At 41.1% G+C, this 22,161-nt stretch overlaps 2 protein-coding genes across 2 annotated transcripts in view; one reads left to right on the top strand and one right to left on the bottom strand.

The window, feature by feature from the left end:
• The window catches only part of Dhc36C (Dynein heavy chain at 36C), a 111,414-nt gene extending 106,993 nt beyond the window's left edge, over positions 1 to 4,421 (top strand). The window contains exons 78-81 of the mRNA XM_080286419.1: positions 1,479 to 1,630; positions 2,434 to 2,571; positions 3,371 to 3,514; positions 4,150 to 4,421. Of these exons, the coding sequence (XP_080142545.1) occupies positions 1,479 to 1,630; positions 2,434 to 2,571; positions 3,371 to 3,514; positions 4,150 to 4,356 (641 nt within the window). The 3' untranslated portion in view covers positions 4,357 to 4,421. The remainder of the gene's footprint in view (positions 1 to 1,478; positions 1,631 to 2,433; positions 2,572 to 3,370; positions 3,515 to 4,149) is intronic.
• A 5,529-nt stretch (positions 4,422 to 9,950) lies between these two features.
• On the bottom strand, positions 9,951 to 19,605 carry LOC145417858 (uncharacterized). Its single transcript, XM_080286478.1, has 4 exons — positions 19,470 to 19,605; positions 19,194 to 19,378; positions 16,962 to 17,123; positions 9,951 to 10,130 (listed from the first exon to the last, which is right to left on the bottom strand). Exons 1-4 carry the CDS (start codon positions 19,603 to 19,605, stop codon positions 9,951 to 9,953), a joined length of 663 nt encoding a protein of 220 aa, XP_080142604.1.
• Positions 19,606 to 22,161: the final 2,556 nt, after the last annotated feature.

Below are 22,161 nucleotides of genomic sequence, written 5' to 3'. Positions count from 1 at the left end.
TACAGTGTTTGTAGGGTATTACTATGCTAAAAATTTTTACACCAATGTACAATAATATTCAAAGAGAAATGTGAAATAGACCATCATTGGCAGTGCTGTACTGTGTGGCACACATTATTATACACATCTGCCAGAACTCATTTGTTATTTAAAAAAAGAAAATCTAAGTTTAGGATCCTAATATTGCAATGAATTTTCATGCACCTTTACCATCAAGATCATTTGAAAGTACAGTAATGCATTTCATGGAAAGTACTTTCAAGATATGTTCACATTGTATGCAGATGATGCTGTGCTGGGTGTTAATAGTGAAGGTGGTGTTTACAGAATGATTCAGAATTTTGTAAAATATGTGTTAGCAGAGGAGACAGAAAGTAAATGTAGGGTAGAGTAATGTAATGGCTATTTAGAGTGGATGACTCTTAGTGTGATATGTTGGTGAATGGAGAGAGAATTGATTGAGTGAAAGTTCAGGTACCATAATGCAGTAATGTATACTGTAAGTGGTAAGTGTGTAAAGGAAATGGAAAACATAATTTTATTATCAGAGACTACTGCTATGAAGGCCTTTATACGAGATAGAGCTTTAAGTGTAGTGGCTGACTGGAAGAGAATTGCATGAAGATGTGTCAGTGTTCACATCAACATTTGAGTATTACTCAGCATGAGCATGAAAACTCATAAGTGAGGGCAGTGGAAATGTGAAAGTTAAGGAATGTGTGTGGGTTTCTTATAAATGTTCAGAATAAGAAACATAGATTCATGACATATGTAATAAGCAAGTCTTATGATAAAATGGTGGAAGAGAATACTTCTTAGAATGTAAGGTCATATATAGGGAACGGATACAGATAGAGTAGTGAAAAAGGTATACTGTACTTCATATGAATGAATTTAAAGCTGGGAGTAGACCTGATAAGCTCAGAATTAGTTGGATGGATAGGGGAAATGAATGTATGAGAAAGTGTGATGCGGAAGGTAAGGAAGCTATGGAAATGATAAAGGATCAAAATGGATAACCGGTAACTACAGTATATACAGAGAAGCAAAGTGCAAGGTTTTGGCACCCCTTTTTCAATTTGGTAGTCAGGAGAATAACTATCCCATAGGTGCAAGTGAAACTCATCACAAAGATTAATAATAAAATGGAAATGTGCCTGTGGGTGTGTTTGTAAGGTAGAGCCAAAAATCTAATTTCCTGAATGATTGTGTTGCCCATTTCACTGGGTAAACTGCTTGATAATTATCTTAGTTTCATATTTTCTCTTTCATGTTAATGGATCCTGTCTCACATCATTAGGTGAGAATGATACTGATGATGATGATATTACATTTGAAGGGTTGAATCTTACCCTGTCTTCAATTTATATCGTTGCCGATAAGCAATTGACAATACCGTACAGTATATTACATAGACATAATTTATTTTCTTTTGTTCTGTTTAGAGCTCACTCATGTTAAGAGTGTATTATTGTCAGGGAGTGAGAGCCTATCTGAGGAAGTGGAGGAGGTGCTGGTTGGTGTGAGGACAGGCCGTGTGCCGTCAATATGGCGAGCACGTTCCTACCCAACACTCAAGGGACTTGGCTCTTACATCACCGACCTTGTCCACCGTCTTCAGTTCCTCCAGGTTGAACCGCATAGGTTTCATGATTTTTCTGATTTAGTCCATGTATGCATGTGTGCATTAATCCCATCATACTGTAATATTAGTTTCCAGTTTCATTAGCTTAACATACTTGCAGTTTTATTTTATAATCCCCTTTCTATGTTTGAGAGGATTGAAACTCAGGGATTCCCAAATTTTACAGTCCATTGACAGCCTCTGTACTTCAGCCAAACCTCACCTTCCCCCCTCAAAAAAAAAAAAAAAAATGATATTCCATTTTGGTTGATGAGCTAGGAATAAATGGGCTACACTTTGGGGGAAATTTTACACCCTGTTATGCATGTGTTATAGCTGTTTTCCTAATTATGTGGTTTAAACCAGTGACTTTGAAGGCATTGACTTGAGTAAATGAATCCAAATACTGTATGTCCATTCTACAGATCTCACTCCATCTAACACCACCAATTCTACACTGATGTCAAAGCATTCCCTCCACTCACCACATACAGTAACTGATAGTGTTGTTCCCTCACAAGGAACTTAGTCTTCCATCAGTTCCCACCATCTGTAGACCTACCTTTATCTCTGGACTGCTTCTCCCACTGCGTTACCTTATCCTCTTCACTTTGTTCGAGAACCTCATTTGTATAGAATAATACAGAACAGAAACAAATAGCCTCTAGGTCACCCTCTTCTCCACCATCAGGCAGCCCTGTCTCCCACTCACAACTCCCTCTGTCAAAAACCTTTCCACTGCATCACCTTTTTGTTTTGTTCCCCCTAACTTATAGAAGGACTGACCATATATTGTATGCTTTTAACAGGGCTGGTACGACAATGGTCAGCCAAGTGTGTTCTGGCTTAGTGGGTTCTTTTTTACCCAGTCCTTCCTGACAGCAGTGCTTCAGAATCATGCGCGGGCCCACTCACTCGCCATTGATCAGCTGTGGTTCCACTTCAAGGTACAGTATTATTATCCTTATGACAGTTGAGGAGGTTTGGGAACTAGATGAATGATTTACATTTGGGGGATCACATGACAAGGGTCTTTTTTTTTTAACTTGGTAGGTGATGGGTTGTCTGGCAGGTAATGTGGAGTGTATCCATAAAGAAAATACCAAAACAGTGTAGACAGATGGCTAGGTTTGTGAGGTGGAGTCAGGATTCTCGGAGCTTAAACGGTGTGTGATTTGGTACCTGTATGTGGCCCCTTTCACTGGGAATACTATGTTAGCTCACCCTCTTTCATTCCCTCCTTTTCCTGGTTGTCTGGACCCTACATTACCCAATCTATAGGTAGGAAGAAAAGTCAGGATGATGATGAAGATAGATCTAATGTAATTGATGATGCCAAAATTGTTACTTTAGCTGATACAGTACTAGATAAACTGAATCTATTACTGGATAAATAACTAAATTAATGCTGTCTTTGCTGTCTTTTGACTTATAAACTGGAGTAGGAAAGTGGCCTATAACCTGAGTAAGCTGCAGTTTTGTAAGGAGGGTAATTTGTTCAGGGTACAGGCACCTACATTTGTGAAGTAATTATTCATGCAAACATAACATTAGTTTGCTCAGAATGTAGTGACTGATGTTGAATGGATATACAGTATATTAATTAAATTTTGCTTGGAGTAAAGCATATTGACTTATGCAAAAATAGGTGATGAAGGCTTAGTTTTCCTAATATGAATTTTATCACCCAATGAGATTTATATTAGCTTGTTTAATGAGGACTTACAAATTATAACTGCATGTCAGATGGTGGAGGTGGATGAAAGCAGCCCAGCTCCAGAGGTGGGAACTTACATCCGAGGCCTATTCCTGGAGGGGGCCCGATGGGATCCTGCCAGCAACCAACTGGCTGAAGCTCTACCCAGAAGACTTCACGAGCATATGCCACCTGTACGTTCATTCTAACTGTCATATCTAATACTGTACTGTAGTGCTTGTTTTTAATTTACACAAAATTTTCTCTTATTACAGGTACTGTTTTTAATTATGGTGTAAGCCAAGAAACCATTTACAATGCTGGGTGGTAACCATATAACCAAACCATACGTGCTCCCTACGTGTCAACAAGTGGGTTGGTGGAGGGTTAGTGCCCCTCCCCGTAAAACAAATAACTCAAAGTCAATGGCCACCCCTTGCGGGATTATGACGTCTGACAATAGATAGATAGATAGATAGATAGTGATTTTATTGTTTCTATGCGTGGAAAATTGAAATATGCTGAAATGTTGTGTAAGGTGACAGGAATTGCTCGAGCTAATTTTTCAGCACAGAATTTTGTATTTAGTTAATATTTTTGTAGAAAAAAAACTAAACACACATACACGGGGTAAAAGTTATGGCAGGGAGGGAAAAATACAGAAAGTCCTCATCATGCATTACTCTTTTTGGTGTGTGTGTGTGTTTTAGGTCACAGAAGGTTACTGAAAGACTGTCTTTTTGACGGATTTTTTTTCTTTTTCATATTACAGTATATCCACAGTAAGTTGCAACATACCTTGTCTGAGCACCACCCTCACTGCCAACAGATATGGCTTCATCCAATGGTACGTGAGGAGATCCCCCGTGAACCATCCTACTCATGCCCGGTGTACAAGACAAGTGAGCGGCGTGGGAACCTGACCACCACCGGCCACTGCACTAACTATGTTATATCCGTCAGCATCCCCACACACCTCCATCAAGATCACTGGGTCCTCAGGGGAGTGGCCCTCCTCTGCTCGCTTTCAGACTGATTCTTTTATTTCATTGCAAATATTTTTTCATCAGATGATCATGCAAGACTAGTTCTTACCTTAAATGTCAGGGCCAAGTAGCTTCGTCCCAGGCTTCTGTGCTCCACATGGGCCAGTAAAAGAGTAGATGACAAGTGGAATGATATAAGACAAACAATGAAGAGTAAAAGATACCTGGTGGTATAGTAGGTTAAGGCACTCCAGACAGCTGTTGCCCATGAAGTATTCAAATCCAAAAGGTAGTTAGGATTTATTGCTCATAAAGTCACTCAGTATGGGATCAGATGATCCCTGATTTTAGAATTTCTGCTTAGGTCCAGGTGTTAGAGATAATCTTTGGTACCACTGGACTGTAATCTCCCTGAAGGTATTTAGCTGTATTAAATGGCACATAAGCTTCAATGAAATTATATGTCAAGTTGCAGTGTGCTGCCAGTGGTTAGAATGGCATGATATAGTGCTTATTAGGATACAGAAAGTGGAATGGAGGATGGTAGGATGAATGGGGCAGAAGGAAGAAGGTAGAATGAAGGGATTGAAGGAAGGATGGTACAATAGGGATGGAGGGGTTAACCCGCCCCGTCCCGATGACGTATGGGTACGTCACCACGATTTGCATTTGCCAGTCCCGGCGACGTACCAGTACGTCGTGCAATTGCAAGGTACCTAATTTGCACAATTTTCAATTTTCGCACGTGATTTTTCGTATGTATACACGGGACACCTTCCTCTATTCCTGTACAAGATACCAAGCAGGGACAATGCCTTACACTGCATAACCTCCCCCCTCCCCCCCTCACGCCATTGTCTTGGCAAAGGACCTGTTACCAGTGACCTGGCTAGTAAAGTTATTCAGGGCCAGAGTGATTCCCCAATCGATGACAATGTGGAGGACAATGTTTACATAGCATTAGAAGAAGAAACAGCCAGAAATAATGATCAGGTAGTGTGGCAAAAATAGGTCAGGTATGGTGATTAGTTAGTGAGTGAAACAATGCTTATAATGCCTTTATTACTGCTTGAAAACCAATATACTGTCATACTACATATACATTCGTACCAAGTAAATAAATACCGTTTATGAGTGGATAAAATAGTTACCCTCCCATAGAACTCGTTTTCTTTGGTGCCAGCATGTTAGAAAACCCACTCAGGTAAGGAGGAACTCCTACCTGGATTGGGCACTTTAAACCTCAGGTGAGCAATTTCTCTATGAATTTTCGATGTTTCTCACCAAAAGCGAAGGTTTTAGCCAAAAAAAAAAAAATCGAAAATACCTCGGGACTGGGGGATGTCGGAGGTTCGGAATACCTCGGGACGTGACGGGTTAAAGGAAGGATAGCACAGTAGGATGGAGGGGTGGAAGAAAGGATGGTGTGGTAAGATGGAAGAGTAGAACTAAAGATGATACAGTAGGATGGAGGGTGTGGAAGGAAGGATAATGCAGTAGGATGGAGGGTGGAGAAAAGGATGGTACAGGAGGATGGAGGGGTGGAAGAAAGGATGTACAGTAGTAGGATAGAGTGTGGAAGAAAGGATATAGTAGGATGGAGGGTGGATGAAAGGATGGTACAGTAAGATCAAGGGGTGGAAGGAAATGTGATAGAGTAGGATGGAGGAGTGGAAAAAGGATGATACAGTAGGAAAGAGAAATGAAAGGAAGGATGGCTTAGTAGGATGGAGGGGTGGACAGAAGAATGGTATAGTAGGATGGATGAGTAGAAGGAAGATTGATACAGTAGGATAGAGGGGGTGGAAGGGAGAATATCAATAGGAATAGTCAGGGTTTAGGTACACCCCTAAAACCTGTTGCATTTTGAGTGACCCAGTGTTGCTCGAACCCATGATTATCTGTCCATAAACCTTTTTCATCGAGTGGGGCTCTCAAGTTTCCATCCATCCATCCAGCACCAGGGTAACATATTCCTGGTGAGAGATGTAATGGTCTCTCCAAGGATCTCTCCTTGCCCTGCAGAGCTATATGGTCCATTGGTCCTGGCACAGGGGATTCACCCACCCATCCTTCATCCAACTGCATTGTGTCCCATATGAAGAACATAGGGGCCCATAAGACTGCAGGCATTCAGTTTTGAGAAGCCATTAGATTGACAGTTTTAGAATAAAAACCATCCATTTATTGTCTTGAAGAATTGAAGGCCTGTTTATGGCTGTCCTTCCAATTGAGTTACCCTCCCATTTTCACATCCACCATCTCTCTTCCCGAAGGCAGATTTGGGGCTAAGGTAGGTTATTGGAGACCTGGATGTGCTAGTTGCCCATCAGAGTTTTAAAGATGTCATGGGCAAGGAGATTCACACCAAAGGTATTTTCAAGTGCCTGGACAGTATTGTTTTGCAACATCAGTCAGATTTTCTTTTTGTTTAAAGCGATTACCAGGAAAAGAGCAAAGTCTGTTATGGATATTATAGCTTTGCAGGCACTGTTTTGAATCAATGAATGGAGGGTTTTATTCTTTATCCTCCCAGTAGGCTATATATTATACACTTTGTGTGTGTGTATATATATATATATATATATATATATATATATATATATATATATACATACATACATACATAGATATAGATAGATAGCTAATATATATATATAGATAGATAGATATATATATATATATATATATATATATATATATATATATATATATATATATAATTGGTTATATCTACTGTAGTTGTTTATTCACAGTGTTAGACTCCACACATAAATGCGTTATATAGTGTCCGTATTAATGTATTGGTTGATGTATTAAATAGTATGTACCCTCAGTTGCTTCTCACTACCCTTTGAACACAGTATTAATGTAGTGTAGTTTTGTGTTTAAGGCATATTTCAAAGCCTTTCTGGATCAATACAGGCAATAGTGTTAAATAAAACGCAGCATCCTGCCCAAAGTACTTCGTGAACATTATGTTCTAGTGTAAATCTGTTTTTACAAATTAACATTCTAAATGGACAGATGGTAGATTTCAGGCCAAAGTAAATTAAAAAGGCATAGTGAGTTAGGTGGGCGATTTCGTGCTGAAGGTTCGCGTTGCACCCAGTGGCCAGTGCTCATGCGTCAATCACAGTGGATGGTAATGTGAGTGGCTTGCACGTGGGCATCAAGCTGGTTAGTGGTTCTACTCCAATTTATGCCATACAGGACATTATTACTTAGTATATGTGGTTGGAGGATAACTAGTTTTCTCATCTTCAATTAGGAGTCTTACAAACTCCAAGCAGGTAGGTGCAAATGTGTAAATGTCACATTGCGGTGGCGTGTTTTCAGCTACATCCACACACGTACCGTATGCATGCCCGAAGTATAAGGAAGATCATATGCACAGGGTGAACTGTGGTAGAGGCGCCCGTTTGCAGTCTGCAAACAGTAACACAACCATACATAATGGCCGAATTCATAAATCATCTTAACCAAAGCGTTGATCTTAACCACAGTGTATATACTACCATTACTAACGAAAAGGGTAAAATCTTACCTCACGAAGGGCGCATCGATAGCAACTGTCTTGCAATGACACGGTCTTCAGGAAAGTAATTTAAGTTCAGTATGCAACACATAGTTATCTTTTTTTATAGGCAACAAAAAGTAGATGAAAAATAAGATATACCTATTTTGTAGTAGGCCTATTTAAGGAAGCCGTGGCATCTAGCCTACCTACTGCTCGCGACGGTCTCGCGGGATGCATCGGTATGTCAAACATTCAGATCTATAGGAAACCTTACGATCTAAGCTAACCTAACTGGTGGGACTTCTCCCCTAGATCCCCCTAATTTTAACGACCTAGGATTGCCACTTAACCTTGAGAACCCCCGGAATACATGTCAGGCCAAATCCCAGTCAGTTCTAACTTAAACCTTATCTAATATCATAATATGACTTAAACAACTAAAATTAACCAAGCCCAACATTAACAAAGAGTTTGGAATTACGCCAAAAGTAAAACGTGCATTTGGAGAGCTTGGCAGCAAATTTTGTACTTGATGGTACCTTCTTCGGGGTGGCGCAGGCCTACTGTATGTGTGATAAAAACAAGTCGATGTATTTCACAGGTTAAAAAAAAAAATAATAATAATAATAAACTATCTTGGTAACCTGTGAAGCACAACAAATATGTCGTGAAAGACTAATTTCAATAGGAAACATGGGGGGGTTGCGACCGTGTGGCAGTCATAAATAAACATGTCCATAATAGTTAACAGCTGTCACAGATCATTTTGTTTCTTATATTGTCACTAGGTTAGATTATGACGTGTTTGGCGGCCACTGAGTGAAAAATTTATGTATCCCATACGCAACTTACGCTTAAGAAGGTTTATATATTCAGTCCCCAACGTGATGGGTCCGATGGAAGAAGCAGCACGTCACGGAAGGACAGAAGCTCATGGTAGGTGTTATTTAGCACGGTAGCCAAATTTGAGCCTGAAGGTGGGATAGAACAGGACTGACAACAACAGTCTGTAAACAAAACAGGTGTCTCTCGCCCTTTTCCATAATAAATGCTACAACTGACCCAGTCGCATTCGTAATATGAGGGCTGAAAACAGAAAGCCACACACACAAACACTCACCGCTCGCTGGCGCAGTGGTAACGTTCTCGCTTGCCATCTGGTAGACGGGAGTTCGCGCCTCGCTCAGGTTGCGAAAAGTTTCACTGACGAAGTGGGTGGTTACTGTCCCCCTGGAGCAAGGGGACGGGTGTGTGGGGTGTGTGAAGGTCACAGCCTTGCCCTTAGATCGGACTATATGAGCTCTCAGCTCCCTTCCGGGAGGGTAAAATGCTGACGATCACGACCATCAAGTGATCCTGACCGACCCGGTGAATTACACACACACACACACACCACTACTACTACTATATTTGTAGCTAGCATCCAAACCTACCTCTGTGGAGGATTTATAAAATAAGGGAACTGAAACAACAAGCAATAGCAGATTTTAATGTAAGAGGTTTCCGCAGTACCATCACAAAGCAGATAACTTTTTTACTGTAAGCCTTATATTTTGCCCACCTGAACTACCAAAGATGAGTGTGTAAGGGGAGAGACAAGGAGCTTTGATATCCACAAATTTGAAGTGTTATAAAGCAAGTTAATCTAGTGCTCAGATTGTTGTTTCTTTTCTCCCTGCTTCCCCCGTCACGTCATCTACACACTTCAGTCTATAATGAAACACGTCGCTGAGAGTTGGAGAATTTGAAGCAGAGAAAATCCACGTTAGACTCATCAGCAGCGAACGATCTTAGGGGTTGAGGAGGGAGCTGGAGGTGATTGTGATTCTTGTGAGTGAGAATCAATACGACGGAACGTCCAGTGGTCAAGAAAATTGCGAGTCTAAATAATTACGGGGAGGTGGAACGAGTAATTAGCCGAAAGGGATTGTATAACTCACATTGGTATTATTAGATGGTATTAATAGACACTGAATCTTATACATCAAATTACGAGGTTACATACATTTAGATGGATGTGGAATGATTAGTCGGGCAAGAAATGTTTCAAGTCACTGTTGTTACGTATTCAAACTTGAACCTGAGTGTTTATCTCCATGTTTCAGATCCCCATGCTCCTACTCACTAAACAGTAAACACCTGCACCAGACAGAGGCACAGGCTGACGGAGATGCCGTTCCTGAAGAGAGAGACATAACGGCCATGAAGGGTGGTGGTTCCCTTCAGAGTGAGCGTCTCCCCACTGGCAGGAGGTCCAGGGTAAGTTGCCAGTATGTCATCCTCCGTGGTACCTGTGTCACCCACCTGAGGAAGCACAGAAATGGGCTGATAATAGTTTTGCATGCGTGAGAAAATGGACTTTGCTGACATTGCTGGCTTGAATAGCAAAACTCGGCGTTAAAACACGGACACACACACACACACACACACACACACACACACTGTTACGGAACAGAAAAAGATAATGTACACTTTAAGTGAGAATACGAAGAGTCACTACTGTCCCGTAAAGTTCCAGGTTCAAAACAATAAAAGAGTTAGGTAAAATTACAAGTTAAAGTTTAATGCACAAACTAACAACAAAACATTCAGAACTCATAAGGATAATGTAATGGCAAATAAACAGGTTAAATATATGGTTAACTGCAATAGCCTCTATTAACACGAAATTAGCAAGAATAAATTTATCTAAGTCAGCCCTGATAAAATGAGATACCAGATAATACTCAGTGAATGCCAGATAAATAATTACAGATACAAACTATTATCAAAAATGACTGACAAAGAACCCCACATAAATTACAAAAACTTCACTAGGCCTACAAATTAAACTTATGCTATACAGTACAAGAAAAAATACAACAGTTATACTCAAATTACACACAGCTGCTAGATGGTTGGAGATTTCTTGAGCACACACAATAATAATATCTGTACAGGGGAGGACAGAGATGTGAACGAAATGAGGAGTAGATCTAAGTGGCAATGATGCAGAGACTGAGCTCATTATATAGGGGCCAGCAGAGCCTGATACAACTTGTAATAAGGACGCGCAAATGAAGCGATGGGGACAAACGGTCGACAATCCCGCACTGAATAACAGAAAGGACGACTTACTCTACTATAACGGTAGAAGGGGGGGACTGAGGCAGAACACGCTCGTGATCAAACATGCAGCAACTGTGCGTTAAAATTACACAAAGGATGATGAAATCATAGGCTATGTAACACCTCCCCACAAAGAAAAAAGAAATTTACAAAGGAAATTTCTTATTACTCTAAAACAATCTGTCTAAAGTCTGGATAAGCAATCTGCAATAACATTTTCTTTCCCCTTGACATGTTGTATGTCTAATGAATACTCCTGAAGAAGTAGACTCCATCTTGTCAATCTCTGATTTTTATCTTTAAACTTACTAAGGAATTTCAGTGGGTTATGATCGGTATAAATGACTATGGGGTCAAAACCAGAACACAAATAAAATGAAAAATGCTGTAAACCCAAAATCAAGGCCAAAAGCTCTTTCTCAATAGTTGAGTAGTTCTTTTGAGGTGGAGTGAACTTCTTACTGTAATAAGATACAGGATGTTCAATACCCTGATCATCCTCTTGCAGCAAAACAGCCCCAGCTCCTGTATCACTTGCATCAACAGCCATCTTAAAAGGCTTAGCAAAATTTGGAGTAGCGAGCACTGGCTGACTTAATAGAATAGCTTTAAGTTTGTTGAAAGAGGATTCACAGTTATCGGTCCAGACAAATTTAACTCCCTTTTTCAGTAGGTCTGTAAGTGGTGATACAAGAATAGAAAAGTTAAGAACAAATCTCCTGTAATAACCTACCATTCCCAAAAATCTTTGTAGCTCTTTCCTACTTTTAGGACTGGGAAGATCACTTATAACCTGAACCTTAGCTCCTGGTGGTGCAACATGTCCATCACCAATTACATACCCAAGGTACTGAACTTTAGCTTGACCAAACTCACACTTTGATAAATTAGCTACAAGATTAGCCTGAACTAAACGGTCAAGAAATTTACTGACATGGCATAGATGATCTTTCCAGTTGTCACTGAAGATTAATACATCATCAATATAAACAACACACCCTGCCAAACCCTCTGTTACAACATTCATGAGCTTCTGAAATGTGGCTGGTGCATTCTTCATACCATACGGCATTACAGAACATGCAAAAGCCTTTCCTAGTGTTACAAAACATGAGATCTCCCTAGCACGTTCAGTCATAGGTACTTGCCAGTATCCCTTTAACAAATCAAACTTACTTATGTACCTAGCCTTTCCGATCTTGTCTATGCAATCTTCTACACGAGGGAGAGGGTAAGTGTCTGTTTTAGTTATCTGATTAACACGTCTGTAGTCGATGCAAAGCCTATGTGACCCACCTGGCTTAGGGACTAGAGTGACAGGAGAACTCCACTCGCTCTGACAGGGCTCAATCATCTTGTGGTCCAACAGGTAGCCAAGCTCCTTCTGGATGAGAGGAACTTTCACTGGGTTCACACGGTAAGGAGGCAATTTAATTGGCTTTGCGTCTCCAACATCGACATCATGCATCAACACAGTAGTTCTTCCTGGAGTGGCACGGAACACTTGCGGGTACTCCTGCAGTAATGCCGAAAACTCCTGCCTTTCCTTGGGTGGTAGATGAGAAAGCTTAGTCTGGAGATCATTCATGATATCAGGATTCTTCCCCAAACTATCACTCAGGCTCATACTGCATGGGAGAGCTTCACTTGCAGACTCGGGTGGAACAGCTACAGTGCAGACTGGATTATTTTCGTCCTGCTTGTGATATAACTTTAGCATGTTGATGTGACATAGTTGCTTGCTCTTTCTACGATCTGGTGTGGCGATGACATAGCTGACATCACTGAGTTTCTTCTCCACGAAATAAGGGCCACTAAACTTGGCTTGAAGAGGTTGCCCATGAACTGGTAGCAGAATCAAAACCTGATCTCCTGGCTGAAAGTGGCGTAACCTAGACTTCTTATCATACCAAGTCTTCATCTTCTCCTGAGCAGCTCCTAAATTCTCTCTCGCCAGCTGTAAAGCAGTGGACAGCCGTTCTTTGAACTTCATCACATACTCCAGCAGGTTGACGTCATCTTCCTCCGACAGCCAGCATTCCTTGAGTAACTTAAGGGGTCCTCTTACTTCATGGCCAAACAGTAGTTCAAAAGGTGAGAAGCCCAGTGATTCATTTGGAGATTCTCTTGCGGCAAACACAACGAATGGAAGACCTTTATCCCAGTCTTTCTGATGTTCCAAACAGTATTTCTTGAGCATCGATTTGAGTGTTTGATGATATCTCTCCAACGCTCCTTGGGTCTGGGGATGGTAAGCTGAAGACGTGATCTGGGTGATGCCCAACTCTTTCAGAGACTGCTTGAAAACATTTGACATGAAATTACTTCCTCGGTCTGACTGTACCTCCTTGGGCAGACCAAACTTTGTGAAGAACCCTAGCATTTCCTTAACCACGTTCTTTGCTGAGATGTTTCTAAGTGGAATGGCTTCAGGATAACGAGTAGCCATATCAATCAGGGTCAACACATAAGAAAATCCTGAAGAAGTCTTAGGAAGAGGGCCCACAATATCCACCAACACACGGGTGAAAGGCGCCTCAAAAGGAGGAATGGGAACTAGAGGTGCAACCTTTTCGGTCTGATTACACTTCCCCACAACTTGACAAGTGTGACAAGACTTACAATACCAGGAAACATCCCTGAAGATACCTGGCCAGTAGAAGTGTTTCAAAATGCGTGCCACAGTCTTCCTCACTCCAAGGTGTCCTGCCAAACTGGAATCATGAGCCACTCTAATGATATCCTGCCTACAAACACGAGGGATGACAACTTGATGTACAACCTCCCATTCACAGTCGGCTGATGCTGTTGGGGGTCTCCACTTCCTCATAAGTACTCCTGACTTTACATAATAACAAGTAGAAGCACCGGCTGACTCTTCTTCACTGTAAGCAGAGTTAGCTAGCCCTTTCAACTCAGGGTCAGCAACCTGCAACTCAACCAACTCTTGACGAGACAAATTATCAACACTACGGGGTACTGCCTCATCTGGTGAGTGGTCCAAATTAGCAAGAAAAGTGTCAGCTAGGATAACATCATCATCATCATTATCCTCTAAATCACCAGTAACTTTAGACTTAGCCCTAGTGACAGCACATGCAGGGAACACATCAGGGACATCACAATCCAGGGACACAGCCACTGGCTCACTAGACAACTGAGGAGCTGGACACACTTGACTTCCACCAATATCATTTCCAAGTAAGAAAGTTACACCTGACATTGGGAGTGTCTCAACCAACCCAACCATAACAGAACCATTAACAAAACCAGACTCTAAATTCACTCTGCACAGAGGAACAGAGAAGTAATTATTCCCTACACCTTGTAAGATTACAGTTTCATCAGAGGAATTAAAATTAGAGCCTAGAACACTGGTCAGCATAAGGGATTGGCAAGCACCTGTATCACGATATATTTGAACTGATTTCCTGTCATTACTGTCCAGAGGACTGACAAAACCATCAGACAGGAAATTAGCGCATGAACTCTTGAGAGTGTCACCCACGTTACTGCTCAAAAGAGGAGCTCCATCATGAGAATTTAAGTTACCCCTCAAAGCAGGTTCAGTTAACTCAGTTAAAGAATTCTGGGAACTCTCAAGAGTGGACACTAGACCAATTGACTGAATATTTAAAGACTCCTTTTTGTTCACATCACGCTGTCTCCTGAAACATCTCTCCGTAGTATGACCAAGCTTACTACAATAAGTACATTTACTTTTCTGAAATCTAGAGGTGAAGCTGGTATTTACTTCCTGAGAAACATCATCCTTATTCTCTTTCCTGTTACCTGTACTCTGAGTAGAGGCAACGTACTTACTCTCAGCTTTCCCTTTTTCTCTAGAATATCTCTTGTGAGTGAGAACATACTCATCAGCTAAAACTGCAGCATCAGACAAATTATCTATTCTTTTCTCATCAAGATATAGGCTTACATCTTTATAAATACACCTTTTGAAGTCCTCCAGCAAAATCATCTGCTTAAATTTACCAAAATCAGAATCCACATTCTTAGAATTTAACCACTGCTCTAACAGATCTTCTTTGATTTTTGCATACTCAACATGGGATTGCTTATCTTGCTTGTAAGTTGTCCTAAATTTTACTCTATAGGCTTCAGGAACAAGCTCATAGGCCTTAAGAATCAAGCTCTTAACTACATCATAATTATCAGATTGATCCTGAGGCAAAGATGCATAAGTTACTTGAGCTTTACCGGTGAGAACAGTTTGAAGGAGTACTGGCCAATACTCCTTAGGCCAATTAAAACCTGTAGCTACCCTCTCAAACAACTGAAAATACTTTGTTAAATCAGATTCATTAAAAGGAGGGACAAGTTTAACATTTTTAGCCACATCAAAATCATCAGAGCTAGATGATCCAGTTCCACCTTGTTTCATGCGATACTCATGGTCTGCCTGAATCCTAGCAAGTTCAACTTGTGCCTGTATCTGTGCCTCCTGAATCCGAGCCTGAGATTCCGCCTCCTTAGCATTTGCCTGAAATTCAGCTTCTTTAGCACGAGCCTCCTGCAGAGCTAGCTGTAACTTAGCTAATTCAATCTGCGTTTGCTCATTTGGAGGAGTTACATTAAACAAGCTTTTATTAATCATGCCAACAATTTGATCTTTAGAATGATGAGAGTGAACTGCAATTCCCAATTGTTGAGCAACAAGCTTAAGTTCATTCTTTGTTCTGTTTTCTATATCACACACTGTTTGCACATTTGACAAAAAATCTTTGGCTTCATCAAGTGTAGTAATAGTAGCCATCATGAATAAGTAACAGTCACAAAATATCAAGCAATATCCTTATGATAATATCCTGAATATCCTGATAAGAGGTCGCCAAATTTATGTTACGGAACAGAAAAAGATAATGTACACTTTAAGTGAGAATACGAAGAGTCACTACTGTCCCGTAAAGTTCCAGGTTCAAAACAATAAAAGAGTTAGGTAAAATTACAAGTTAAAGTTTAATGCACAAACTAACAACAAAACATTCAGAACTCATAAGGATAATGTAATGGCAAATAAACAGGTTAAATATATGGTTAACTGCAATAGCCTCTATTAACACGAAATTAGCAAGAATAAATTTATCTAAGTCAGCCCTGATAAAATGAGATACCAGATAATACTCAGTGAATGCCAGATAAATAATTACAGATACAAACTATTATCAAAAATGACTGACAAAGAACCCCACATAAATTACAAAAACTTCACTAGGCCTACAAATTAAACTTATGCTATACAGTACAAGAAAAAATACAACAGTTATACTCAAATTACACACAGCTGCTAGATGGTTGGAGATTTCTTGAGCACACACAATAATAATATCTGTACAGGGGAGGACAGAGATGTGAACAAAATGAGGAGCAGATCTAAGTGGCAATGATGCAGAGACTGAGCTCATTATATAGGGGCCAGCAGAGCCTGATACAACTTGTAATAAGGACGCGCAAATGAAGCGATGGGGACAAACGGTCGACAATCCCGCACTGAATAACAGAAAGGACGACTTACTCTACTATAACGGTAGAAGGGGGGGACTGAGGCAGAACACGCTCGTGATCAAACATGCAGCAACTGTGCGTTAAAATTACACAAAGGATGATGAAATCATAGGCTATGTAACAACACACACACACACACACACACACACAATCTCTCTCTCTCTCTCTCTCTCTCTCTCTCTCGCTTGCTCACTTGTTGGCTTGCGCGCGCGCGCTCTTAGAAAAAGGAGGAGGGTTCATTAAAAACTGTGAATTAACGAATTACATGCAAGTTTGTTAATAGAAGCGAGGAGGAGGAGGGCCCACCTAAAAATTGTGAATTAGCTATCTATATACAATTTTGTTTAGCAAACCCTTAAATCACAAAAGACCTATATATAAGATAAACCGAATGAAACTTCCCTAAGACCTAAGGAACTAAACTCCATATGATATTAGTGATAACAGATCGAAGCAAACGTCTAAAACTCAAAAGGAATAAAATGATACACTGGAGGAGCCTACCCGAACGATTACATTCTTGAAGTACTCGTGGTTGAAGCTGGATACTGTGACGAGGACGGTGGCCACAGGTGTTGTTGATCCGAGGTCCACCACGAGTCTCTGAGAGTTCAGGTGTGAGCAGTAGCAGTCCTGGTCTGTCTTCTCACACCGCGCCCCACTCACCTGTATTGTGTGGTGCGCATTAACGTTAGTGCTGTTAGTGAGAAAATGCAGTAAAGGTGTTTTTGAACAAGAATCAGTGCATTAGATAGATGTGGGACACTCAGGGCCAATATATGGGTCATTGATAAAATCTACGGGCGTGATACGAGTACTGTAGATTCAGGCTGTAGGGTAGGCTAATATGGGCCGTGGCTGATGTCTGCGAGAGTGAAGCACCTCGTTTCTGAACCCCCCCCCCCATATCCCTGTTCACTTAGTAGTATAAATGGGATCTGGATGTACCATCGATCATTGTGGCCTGTTATTTTGGGGAACATTAACGACCCTCGTGTGGTTGATAGATGTTAATCTAGGTCTTCTTCCCATCAGTCATGAGCATGACATGAATATGGAGTAGTCAACGGGTGGCTCTATCAGTACAAACATCCATATGAGCCACTAAACTGACAGTCTCCCGGGGGTTAATGTATTTGCCTTTAATCAATAAGTCGACACATGACTATTAACATGAAATATCTGACCGCGTTGGGTTTCTCTCTGATGAATAATATCGTTGTGCATTAACCAGAATATATAATGCTATACCCGGATACGATTTTATTCAGCTCAGGGAAGACGACCTCAAACCCATTTACTCCATTTCCCACTTGTGCAACCTTCAAGGTACCCGTGAATAAAAATAAATAAAGTACTTATGAATAACAAACAGCCTTTTCCTGGTCAGGTGATGAAGAGAGCGCCCCTTCTGAATAAAAGATGACATGAGTATATAAATGAATCTCATATGTAATTCACTTACCATGATCTTACAGTTCTCTCTCTCTCTCTCATAGCTTACCGTGAATACACCTGAAATCTTGTCGTGGATCCGCGAGTGGACCTATGCTATAACCCAAATAGTCCGAAAATTTTCTCTCTAGCAAGTGAAATCTCTTGGTGACGGGAAAATTTGAAAAAAAAATCATCAAAGTGCAGAGTTTACAAATAACTGCAAAAGATCATGTAATACACACACACACACACACACGCACACACACACACACACACACACACACACACACACACACACACACACATCCCAGTCAGTGCAGATATTGGAAAACAGATACACAACAGAATACAAGACCGTTAACTGTTGCAACCTGTATCGAATGGGTATATCTGTCTGAATGAAGGTAGACGATTTTGTTCGGTTAGTTGCCTAGTAAATTTTGTACTACCACTTAAGAAAATCAAGAGACTTGGTTTAAAAGGGGAAATAACACGACGAAGGTAGACTACAAAACAGAATATTGAGATGCTATCTGCAGTTTGGGTTTAGTTTGAAGAATTTAGTATCAGTACTTATGTTCACTACGTTCGTTCATTATATACCCCGATAAAGCTATATTCTAAAGGATTTTCTGTATACACTTCCGATGATATTTAAGCATCACAGGATATTCATTCTTTGACAAAATATCTGTTCTGCATGATTGTTACAGCTTCCTTAACTCCCTGCGTATAAGTATTGTGCACGAGAACATCACTATCACACTACTCAATTATAATTTATTAATCGTTTCCCTGAACAGTCAATTATCATGAGATTTTGTCAATAAGAGATACAAATAAACACCAGCCCATTCATTCCGATGGCGTAATTTACATGTTATTCTTAGCTACTACATATTATAGGCTAGACAGACATTTTGAGTAAGTGTTAGATTATAGTCTTCAATAACTAAAAGAAGTCTCCCTTGAGCTGAATAGAATAGTGATGATGATGTGATTCATATGAAAAATACGTCACCGTATTCAAGAGGGTTCAGGGTATGGTGACGCGGCCAAGGAAACAGTCACGGTAGAATTAGTGTGTTTTCATCTGACGGAACTGGACCTTTCCAACAACTCCATTACCTTACTAAATCGCAGGTGCGTGTGCTTTCTTAGTTATAGAGCGTGAATGAATCTTCTTGGTTATTAGTCAAGTGAAGCCTGCAGTATGATATATACATGTATGGCCATCAACTGAGCCGAAACGGGTTAGGGATCTTTGTCAGGTGAAAACAAATGGACTATAGTACTGACCGTGGTGGTGGAGGCGGCGTACTTGTCCAGCCACGTGCCCTCGTCAAGGACATTCTTGTTGAGGGCCAGATCCGTACCCGTTGGTAGAGAGTCCCTGGACACCGCCATGCAGTGTGAGCCCAACACACTGGCTGACGCGACTCCACTGGCCACCGCCTTCAGGTTTATCAGCTGACAAGATGTATCTGCAGCGTGAATATGAACGAGTGATAAGAACTTGAATACAAAGCAAGGGCATCATCCTTCAAAACATGTTAAAACATTATATAGCATTACCTGTGTAACAGAAGACAGTACAGGTGGGCGACTTGGCGCACTGAATGCCACAAGTGTGATGCGGAGTCACCACCAAAGAATCAGATATGGGTCTCTCTTCCTGCAGGCAATCAGACGCTCCACTGGGCAGGATCATCTGGGACGAGGCAACCGGGGGAAAGAATGATACGATGAAGCCAACTAAATATTATCAAGTAATGGATGATCATATTTTTTCTTTAATATCTTTGTGAATCTGCAGGACGGCACTAATCCGTTGTTACGGAAATGGATATCTGTCAGCAGCCAGACGTGAGTCTCGTTTCCTTGGCAGACCCCACACGAGGTACCACGTGATATCCCCTTTAGTCTCGGTGGAGGTGACCATGAACAAATTACCTTCACGTCGCCCTGTCCGCCATCAAGCGGCCCTCCCTCCATCAAACACGTCTCACTCTTATACCTCTCTCCATTCCGTCCATTCACCTCGTCCCGTGTCTCCTTCCCATCTCCCCCTACCTCGCTCAGTTGCACTCTTCAGCATCAATCACTCACTCTCTGTTTGTCCCACATGGCCAGACCATCTCGGAGACACAACATATCCCTCTTTCTTTTATCAGCAATCTGATAAAAGAACTCATTTCATTTCATTGCACCCTTATAGCCTTCAGCCCACAACAGCATTTTAACTAGCCCTTCTGGTCCCTTGATTCTCAACACTTTCCACATTCCTTGTCTGTCGCCTTGTCATGTAATTCTCCAGATAGATGAATGCAGGATGGAACTTCTCTCTTTTCTCTATCTTCATTCTCTATCTTCTCTTTAAATATATACTTTCATATTACAGACCTCAAAGTTATCTGGCCTAAACCTTCCCTCCCCATCCTACATCCTCTTTCCTCTCCCACCCTTCTCTTGGTTCTCTCCCAGTCTCTGTTGAAATCTAACCTACATCACATTTTATTAACTAGGATGGGTGTAAGCATTGTCACATAACTGATAGCATGCAGATGTGAAGGAATTACCCGCTGAAACTTGTAGGAGACGATACTAGCAGATACGCGGCTCAAGTGAAGCAGTAGCATTACGGTCAGCACCTCAGCACGCCTCAGTACACGCATTCTGAGTCAGTGTTGCAGGCTTCTCTTGATTCTGGTGTTTGCTGAGTGTCTGCCTCAAGATCAGCCGTGTCGGTACCGTAGTATTTCCTAAATTTAGCCTATAACTATACTTGCTATTATGATATTTACTTTAATGTTTAGTTTCCACCTTCAGTTTCCTTTGTGTGCCTAGTGACCCTCGTGCAGCAATAGGTACAGATCAAAGCCTTCCTCTTCTGCTTGCCCGTCTTGCAATGAGCTACGCCAGTCTTCTGTCCCCTCACCACTTGACCCCGGCCAATTTCTCACGGGCCAGAATCATTTTTATAAAGAATCCTAAGCAGCTTCTACGGTATAGTTATCTGTTCTCAATTTAGTCGCATTTTTTCTCAAGTTAGTCAGTCTAGTTTGATTACTGAGTGTTTAGTGTTTGCATGAGTGGAGATAACAGCTCGTAAGAATCAGCAGCCTTCTAGCTACACCATGGTACTTCTGCTCAGGGATGTTTATGAATATAGTATCTGTGTTTGTGGACCTCCATGGTGACCCGTCCTCTCACCCCGCCCATCACAACGCACTTCCCACCCCTCATCGCACTCACTGTTGCTTTCTTATATAAGAGTATTCATGAAACTTTAACTGCAACTTCAATACAGTTTTAGGGGTTTTCATTTTTCTTTCTATATTTAAGATACTTTCAGATAACTAGGTCACTTAATATTTAGCCTTTTTTTTTGGGGGGGGGGTTATACATTTTTAGGAAACGCATTCGCATGATATTTTCTAATCCATTTTTTCGGCTATCTTCACTATCCGTGATACTTTAACTGTATCTATGTCACAGAATTTTATAATCTTCTTTACAGATTTGTATACAAAGGAAACATTCCGGTTCCCAGCACATATTTCACATTGTTCTCTATGTGGGAGGCTTTGGCTGGACCTCTTAATATTTCAATGTTTCACCGAGGTGGTATGACACTTTCGGAATGTTCATTGTTCTCTTATTAATTACCGGAAGGCTGTCAATAGTAAGTTCTTTTCATCTCTTGGCACAGCTATATACACACCGACACTCTCATCCATTTATAATCACTGTTTTGAATTGCATGATGGATTAAGTGGTGGTGCGCAGCGTGAATTATGCTCGTGGTTGTAACAAAGAGGCTGGGCTATACATTACATGTTGACATTTGTAGGACACAGACATAGACTAAATGGTTCGTGTAGGATTAATTGTGCACCGGTGCACACACACATACACACTAGTGATATCAGTAATATGGGTTCACTCATTCTGCACGCACGCACACACACACACACACACACACACATTCTTAACCCCCTGACGCATTTCACACATAAGTATTGCGAAGATTTAGGACCACTATTCTCTCACTGCCGTCTGCCATGAAGTGAACGTTGTCCGTCTGTGTCGCGCAGGATTCGAAGGACTTGCGATGAACGTAAGTCGGTCTTCTGGGGCTGCTGGTCAAAATTCTGGGGCTGTTTGCTGAATATCCGGGGCTGCCATTTGAATTTACGTGATTGCTGTTTGAATTACCGGGATTGTTTGAAATTCTCTGGCTGCTGTTTGAATTTCTGAAACTGTG

Source organism: Coenobita brevimanus, chromosome 111 (assembly GCF_032717465.1).
Source record: "Coenobita brevimanus isolate Jiangsu-jjx chromosome 111, ASM3271746v2, whole genome shotgun sequence".
NCBI lineage: Eukaryota > Metazoa > Arthropoda > Malacostraca > Decapoda > Coenobitidae > Coenobita > Coenobita brevimanus.
The sequence above is the reverse complement of the archived record's forward strand: the minus strand, read 5'-3'. Positions and strand labels throughout refer to the sequence as shown.